This window comes from Drosophila subobscura, chromosome A (assembly GCF_008121235.1).
Source record: "Drosophila subobscura isolate 14011-0131.10 chromosome A, UCBerk_Dsub_1.0, whole genome shotgun sequence".
Lineage (NCBI taxonomy): Eukaryota > Metazoa > Arthropoda > Insecta > Diptera > Drosophilidae > Drosophila > Drosophila subobscura.
In genome coordinates, this window is record NC_048530.1 from 12,386,034 (window position 1) to 12,394,837 (window position 8,804).

At 46.8% G+C, this 8,804-nt stretch overlaps 1 protein-coding gene across 1 annotated transcript; it reads left to right on the forward strand.

Annotated features, from left to right (window-relative positions):
- The first annotated feature begins 121 nt into the window (after window positions 1-121).
- On the forward strand, window positions 122-8,125 carry LOC117903161 (zinc finger CCCH domain-containing protein 13). The gene is made up of 5 exons (XM_034815000.1): window positions 122-341; window positions 2,863-3,166; window positions 3,255-3,481; window positions 4,757-5,442; window positions 5,505-8,125. Exons 2-5 carry the CDS (start codon window positions 2,972-2,974, stop codon window positions 7,433-7,435), a joined length of 3,039 nt encoding a protein of 1,012 aa, XP_034670891.1. The 5' UTR covers window positions 122-341; window positions 2,863-2,971; the 3' UTR covers window positions 7,436-8,125.
- Window positions 8,126-8,804: the final 679 nt, after the last annotated feature.

Below are 8,804 nucleotides of genomic sequence, written 5' to 3' on the forward strand. Positions count from 1 at the left end.
AGAGACCAAGCCGAGACCGTCGACCAGGCCAAGAGCTAGGCTGGGGAGTTCGTTCGTTCGTTCGTATGTTCGTTCGTTCGTTCGAGAGCTGAGCTAAGCTGCCAACAGCCAGCTACCACAATGTTCGCTGGCAGACAGTGAGCCAAGTCAGTCGATGGCAGGCGGTCAAAGCGTTGGGACGTTGTCTATCACACAAAGCGCGCGTTGAAGCTCTCTCACGGAATAGAACTAGAGGAGGAGCTGCTCTTTTTGTTAACTTTTTTTTGTTGCTCTCCACACGGTATATGCGATAAACGATATATATATATATATATAGATATATCTGCTGCTGCTGTGCTAAGGTGTGTTGTGTGTTATGTGTGTGTGTGTTGTGCATTTTCTTCTCTATGAAAGAAAAGATGAAGCGAGAGAGAGTGGTGTAGTGCGAGTTCGAGGCGAGACTCTGACTCTGACTCTGACTGTGACTCTCTTTGGCGGAGAGCCATTACCGTTAATCAAATAAGTTTTTTAGAAATTTAAACGCTCCACTTCTGTGCGAGTGTGTATCTGTATCTGTACATCTGTAACTGTGTTGGTGTGTAAACGGTTCATTGATCGAGAGCTCAGACTCTGAACAAATTGGAGCCGAAACCCAAGAAGCAACAACGAAACGAAATAGTAGTGCAAGTGCCAAATGCCAGCCAAAGTGTGTTAACAATTCCGATACGATTCTTAGTGAAGACCGAACACCGCCCAAACATCATAATCACCATCATTATCATCACATCATCATGTGGCAGTGTGTTGCGGAAGAGGCGCTTAACCCATTTTTTAGGCAACAAAACGACAGCAAAAAGCAAATCCAATAAATGTCTGAAACCCAAGAGGGAAACGAGAACACCAATTGGTGGCAAGAGTTAAATCTGTTTATCTTGCAGATACTTCGCGCACCCTTTCAATTTGCATACAAAACCCCAGTCTGGTTTGTACCTAAACATTCGAAAAAGATTAGGAAATAAAACTTCTTCACTAGCGGGCATGGGGGAATTATGGACAGATGATTCTACAGATCCACAGAAACAACAATCTCATCGCATAACAAAAGATCTGTTTTGCAAATTGTTTATTTGCTGCTTGGCTGATCAGCAAACGGATTGTTTTATGCAAATATCATCTGCACAACGGCCAGGCGAACGACACGAGTCTTTCATCACAAGCAATCCAACGGATACCTCTGTTTGGCACTTCTTTTGGGCTTCCACACGATTCCACTGTGTACATATGTACATATATGAGGAATTTGTGCATACTAATTGAAGGAAAGAGCGCTTTGGACTTCAAAAAATATGCAAAACGAATATCAAAAGTATTCTTAATATTTGAATGGCAAAAAGAAAAACCAACTCGCCTACCTTTTCGTAGGTTTTCATTTGGAACGCCCAAGAAAGTTCCTTATAATCTGTTGATGCCTTCCATTTCTTTAGTATTGAATGCAGCGTTTCAGCACTAACCAAATAGTTGGAATATTTCAAAATGTAATTGTCCATTGATTTCATTATTAAACCATCAATCACACAAAATTCTCTCACATTTAGTACAACAAGTTTTTGGCCACACAGGAAATCCGCAAAGATAATTGACGATACAAACATCAACAGACTTCCTCAAAGTATTGATAATGGTTTGACTTCGAGTAGAAGCCAACGGAACTCTTTGTGTTATTTCTTTTGTTTGCATTTGGGTTTGAAAAGTTTCAGATACGGCTGTGAACTGTGCATGGGAGAAATAAGAGTATCTTAGAATACCTTATAATGCATTACTCCCATTGAACACATGCCCTAGAAGCACTTGCACTAAGGACCTTTTGTGCCCAAAGTCTCAATTGTTCTGATTGATTCAACAATTATTCCATCACTTAGCCAGAGTCACGTATTCGAAGATATTTATAGAGCTCTGTCATGGAACCACTCGGTGACTTTTCTTCGTGTTTTGATCGTCTTCTGATTATGCATTTCTCGTTTCTCGTTTCTTAAATTCAAATCCGTTTTGAGGCTAATAATAATATCGTTTGTTTAGCAGCCATTTTTGTTGTGCTGTGGCTGTGCCTCTGCCTGTGGCTGTGTGTGTGTCATATGTAAATTTTTTAAGCATATGTACCTACATATATTGATAAATATCTGGCTGCGTCTTGCCCTCCGTTGCGTCTCTGTGGTTGCGGATTTTGTTTGCTTTTGAGTTGAATGCATAACTGAAAAAACAAGATTCTTTTGGAGAGACACCGCCGCACCGAACGACGAACAACAAGTCATACAAGATCATCGATTATAAACGTTATTAGAGGAGAGAATCGGATACACATTCACACACAGAAACGACAGACAACGACACCTGTATGACGGGTTAATACCGTTTCTCGCTGGTTTCTCTGCTTCGATTTTGGTGGGATTTCGGCACCAGTTTCTGATATTCCTCCTCAGTGCGGTGCTGTGTTGTGCTTCACACAAAATTATGACACATGACGAGCTGTGGCGGTGGTCTGTATCTGAAATCTGTCTGGTTTGCCCGTTAGATAGCACTCGAAACAGTTGCTCGTCATCAAATTCCAGTTTTGCGCTTAAATCCTCCATTTGGTAACGTTTCCTCTTTGACATTAAGATCTTGGCATGGTTCGAAGCTCACTTGTGGAGCGATTTCCCATTGTCGAGGCACAGAATCTCACATTCTCATTGGATTCACGGCTATGCAGTTGTCCTTTGCTGGAGCTTACTGTGTAATAATGTTCAAGCACACACTCAAACTAATGGCATTCCTTAACGAACAAAGAGCATAAATATTATAGCTATTTTGCAGCTGCATTCTTTAATTTTCCGACTTTTCTTACAGATGTTTTCAAACACAAACTGCACTTAAAACCCAAAAATCATAGACGATAAGCTGCACAGCAAGTTACACTCTCTTTTGAGACGCAGATCGTTTTGCAGACATTGAAAATATGGCGCTGCGCTTGCGTCGAGACGTGCAGAAGGCCTCGTACTATGTGTGGTTCCTGGGCGCCGAGGAGGCCAAGGGATTGCGCGGCCCACGCGTCATCAATTCGGTGCTGCCGTATCTGGTGGACAGATCGCGTGGCCAGGAGCCGCTGAAGGTGACGCTTCAGGTCTCCCACAAGGGCATCAAAATCGTGCAGGTAAGCAGCGTCCCCACGCACAGACACAGAAGGCGTACAAAGTCTAGATCTTGAACTTACCCCCACGTTCTTGGGTCTTTGGTTTCAGGGGGCATCAAAGCATTTGATACCCCACAGTGCCATAACCAGCTCCGTGCAGACCGACGACATCGTGGCCTGCGTCCTTCTGCTGTACAATCCGGCCACCAAGTGTCCGCTCCATGTCCACGCCTACCGCTGCGACTCGGAGACAACGGCGGAGGCACTGCACCTGCAGCTGCAGGTCCTCATCAATCGTCCCGACAATCAAAAACGATTCGAGGAGCTGGAAACAAGGTAAGTTTTCATTAAGCAATCAATAGTTCAGCACTCGATGTGCAGTGTGTGAGATAGAGAGAGAGAGAGAGAGAGAGAGATTATGTGTGGTAGCCAAAATGCCACTGCCACTGATGATGCATTCCCACGAACACACCAGACGTGCCCACAGTCCCATGCAGAAATAGTTCTGTATGTGCGCCCACAGTGCCGCCAAATGTTAGCGCACCCATATCCACATCGAGGTAAGCCGCACACTTTACATTGGCCAGGAAAAACTGTCTGGTGTGTGCACACTTTATAGCTTGCTGCTTGCACGTAACTGTGCCATTTACCGTTTGCCCATTAAGTTGCAGCGCGTTGGCTGTCGCCATCTTTGAAGCCAGGCACGCTGATATTTGGGACATAAATTCCATTTAAATGTTGACGAAAATTGAATGAGGCAAAAACGAACTCAAAATCATTAAAAATATTAATTTTTAACATATTTTTAACATACATACATAAATGCACATGTGGATATCTTTTGAGCCAATATAGCGGCGGGTAAAGAAATACAAATTTCACGCAATTAAAAAAAGTTTAAAACGCATGCGCCCACACCGTGGCTAAATGGCACACCATTACCATTATCACCAATTTCCATTATCAATTTTTATAATTCATAATGGTGCGCCATGAGCCTTGTCCACGAATCTTATTTTAAACGCGGCGTAGAAATTGCGCATTTATTCAATACAGAGTTGCCAGCCTGTTGGCGGTCGCCATCGATGAGTATCGATGTACGTGCATATATATTTCTTCATTGAAAGAAAAAAAGAAGTAAAGTCTCAAATCATTTCAGTTTTTAAGAAGCAGCCAAAATATAAAGCCATTATTTTTTTTTTTTTTTTTATATTTAATCGCTACAGCGAAATTGGTTGGTCGCAGAGATGAGTCCGCATTGACCAGGTACTTCAGTTTTGTGTTGAATATTATAAAAAGTTACTGAGAATTTTGTACTCAAAAAAGAGTTGTTTGCCGAACGAACACTAGAATTAGAATGAAAGCCATTATTTATATTATGAACTTAAAACAATTTCGATGGTTTTGTAACCGATCTGGCAGCACAGCATAAGTATAGTATTTTTCTTTGATTTTTCGGTATTTTGTACAAACATGGCCACACATTTTCTTGTAGTTTTTAGATACCGAAAAAATACTAAAAAACAAAACGATACATCTATCGATGCACCGAGCTATTGTTATTTTGAATATTGTCTTGGAAATATTTGAAACCCGTTTTATTCCTTGCAGATTGGGAATCCTGCCGCCCATTCCAATCAGCAGCAACAACAACAACCATCACATTGGCAGCAACAGCAACGACAAGCGACACGAGTCGAACACAAAGTCCTCCCAGCATCACCAGCATCATCAGTCACAACAATCGGCGCCCTCCGCTGGCTATGCGCCCCACCAGAGTCGCCGCCACGAGACATCATCGCCGAAGCGCTTCAGCAGCTCTTTGGGCAGCGACACCGGAAACAGCACTCGCGAGTCCGAGTGCAGCGAGGAGCATGGAGTGGCAGGCTCACCAGTCTCTCGGTCGCCGCCCCACGGAAAGCACCATCCGCCCCAGCCCCATCCACATCCGCTGCACCATCCGCCACTGACGCCGCAGCAGAACAGCGAGCTGTTCGACTCGCTGGCCGCCGAACTGCGGGCCAAGCTCAATGGCAACGGACCGCCGCTGCTGCTGCCGCCCCGCGACTACGACACAGTGCACCGCTCCAAGGGCAACCTAACGGCCATCGAGCTGCGACGCTGTCGCAACGCATTGATTGTGGGTGGCTCGCCGAAGGGTCCAGCGGCAGGCGGCACGCCCCAGCCACTGGCCACAGCCAATGCCATTGGCAAGCAGGTGTCGTCGAGGGGATCCTCGGGCATTGGCTCAGATCTGGCGCCCAGCCCAGAAAGGCAGGAGCTCAATAGCTCCAGCGGTAAGTTTTGGCTTCTTATTGCACATTATTTTGCTTATTCCAAACCCTGTTCCTTGTCACAGATGACGAGCACTGGTCAAATGAGGCGGACAACTCGGTGATAGCACTCAAACCGTCACAAATTGCAATCCCGCATCATGTGCAGTTGAAGCGGAAGAGCGCCGTGCAGCCGCCCGAGGATAGTTATCTGAGGGATCTGCCGGCCAAGCCGTATCAGCCCAGGCCAAGCGATCGGGAATTGGAAAGGGAGAGAGAAAGGGAGCGCGAACGGGAACGGGAACGTGAAAAGGAGAGGGAACGGGAGCGGGAACGCACCAAGACTCCAGCGTCAGTCTCAAACAAGCCCTGGAATCGTGAGGATGACATTAAGCCGATCATATTGCGACCAGCCGACTACGATGCAAAATTCAATCGTGTCATGCAGCAGGAGCAGCCCCCACAGACGGGCCAGCAGCAGCAGCTGCAGCCGGCCAAGCTGCGGGACACGGACAAGTACAATGAGATCAATCGATTGCTCAACAAGAAGCTATCCAGCCATGACAGAGAACGGGAGCGCAAGGGACGCTCGTCCCGCCTCGATGAGAATCTCGATGACTTTGACGATTCGGATGTGGATCCGGGGCACGAGAAGCTGCCGCAGCCGCAGCAGCAGCAGCACCATCACCGCAAGGAGAACCTGACGGACAAACAGAAGTTCATGGAGTACACATCAAAGAAGCAGCAGCTGCAGCTGCAGCACAGCCACCATCAGATGCACAAGTCCTATGCGGCTGAGGAGTCACAGCGGTATGGCGGCAGTCGTCATCGCTATGTAGAGCCATCGGAGCTGCCGTTCGAGCAGTTGGCACAGCCGGCACAGGGCAGTGGTGGTGGTCCGCCGGGGGTTGGTCACAACAAATATGCTGCAGTGCATCGGGGCTCGGATCTGGGTCAGCGAACCACAGAAAGAAGGCATGATCGAGAGCGTGACAGAGACAGGGAGAGGGAGAGGGAGCGCGAACGAGACCGAGACCGAGATCATTCGCGGGATCGTAATCCATATCGCGAGGCGGAGAGCCTGCCCTATATCCAGAGCATGGAGAAGATGATGAAGTCGACGGGCATGCGATACGGCGAGCCCCCGAATCCAGATCCACGCAAGCCACGCTCCGAGCGGGAGCGAGAACGTGACAGGGACAGGGATAGGGGGGACTTTGTGGCGCCACCACCCAGCCAGGCATCGCAACGGGATCGCTTCCATGATGCCAAGGACAAGTTCCGGGCCATGGAGCAGCGCCCGGGCAGTCGCTACGACCTCGATGAGCGCGATATGCCCACGACTGTCTCCCCGTCCGTTCCCGATCCCTATAGATCCTCCTCGCGACGCAGACGCGGCTCTGTGGAGCCACCAGCCACGTATGAGCAGTGGAGCGAGGAGGAAGAGGTGCCACATCCCAATCCACATCTCGATCGCAATCAATTGAGTCGATCCCGAGCCCGTTCCCGCAGCGACTGGGAGCCGGAGCCTCAGCCGCAGTCACGGCACGCACCCGAGCGACGTGAGAGAGAGAGGGAACGGGAGCGGGAGCGGGATCGTGACTACAATCGCCGAGGCGAGGAGATTCCTTTGCCCCGAGAGCAGTCGCGGGACCCCTATCGCCATGACAGAGACCGCGAGCGGGAGCAGGAAAGGGCGAGGGATCCGCACCAGGGTCGCCATCCGGTGCGGGCCCATTCCCGCGAATACTTGCAGCCGTCGGAGACCAAATCGAGCTCAGGCTCGGCCCGGGGCCACCACATCGAGCGCTATCCCTCGCCCGCACCGACGCCGAGCAGCAGCAACGGCAGATCCGCGGAAGGTGGAGGTGGAGGAGGAGGAGTAGGTGGAGTCTCATCATCCGCCTCGGGAAAGCCCCTGGCCAGCATGCCCAAGGGCTATCGTCACAGCTATGCGGAGCCAGTGTTTGCCCGTTCCGGCGGACGCGTTGGTCTGGCTGCCGTCAATCCCTACTAGGAGATTCGCGTAGAAGCAAGAACCGTGCAACGAAGTCCATACTAATCGAATTGGAATAAAGAATATAAATATATAAAGATATAAAGAAATATATATATCCACTTGTATTTTAAGAGACGAATCCATTTGGGGACCAATTTCCCTCCCTCCACACATACTGACACTGCAACGTATATAAATATAAATGTATATTTAGATATTGAAACTAATATACTCAATTAATGGTCCCCAGACCCCTTTTAGGAGTTCGGCGATGGACCACAAACGGAGTGGACCACACAAAATGCGCCTCGAATACGGCCGCCAGCCCCTGTAATTATGTGCCTTCAGAGATAAAATGTGTTTTTATTATATGCATAATACTGATTTAGCCTACGATTATCGTATTGTATATTGTATGTTATCAAATAGCGAACAGAACAAATAAGAAATCGATCGGATCGTTCTCGCTTCTGGATTTTTTTTTGTTTTTTTTTTTTTGCTATCTTAAGTTGCGCGGTTGATTGGTACTTCCCACACCCCTTTACATTTTTTTTTATACATTTGATATCTGATACCCGTGTGCATTAAATAGATATATATATATACATTTATACATACATAAATGCATTCATACATATGTATACGTGTATGTACATGCATAGTTTATGTATCTATTGTTATCAACTTCTGATATTTGCATTAATAAAGCGCTAGAAAAACAGCATAAAAGTTGATTTTGGACCTTCAAACGATTTGGTAAATATTGCAAATGTTTGGAGTTTGCAAGAAAATATTTTGCGGGGGCACTTCTTAAACTTCGTGGAATGGCTGAACCTCCGGTTGGAGAAACATGAACAAAAAATGTAAAATGTAATTTAAAAAAAACTAGTAGGAACGCGAGAGACGTTTTTTACGCGTCACAACTGTTACATTTCTTTACCACAAATACAATAATATTTACCCATTTACTCTTTGAGTACCGGGTATAAAAATAGTTATTAAAATATCAGAGAGAGCTCTCTGGGCCAGTGCCAATCGTTTCTACATTTATCAGACACCCTTGCGTTTTTTATTTATTGGCAGCCTGGCGATGACCAGTTATGATCGGCAACGTGCTTGATGGCCAGGCGTATGCGAGTATTAAAGTTTCTGCCACGCTTTGAGGCAGGGTCACTTTCACTCGCCCGAAAACAATAAGAGTAATAGATGGGAGCGAGGGTAAGAAATCTAGAAAGGTGGTGCAAGACCCGCAAATTAATTGAAGAGTTCTGGCTTTTATTGAATGATCAGATCTGATCCTAATTCGGCATTATGGTTATGTTTTTGGTGTTCCCGTATCTGTAAAATTTTGCGTTCCACAACGTTCCTCCTCTTTTTATCTTCTTTC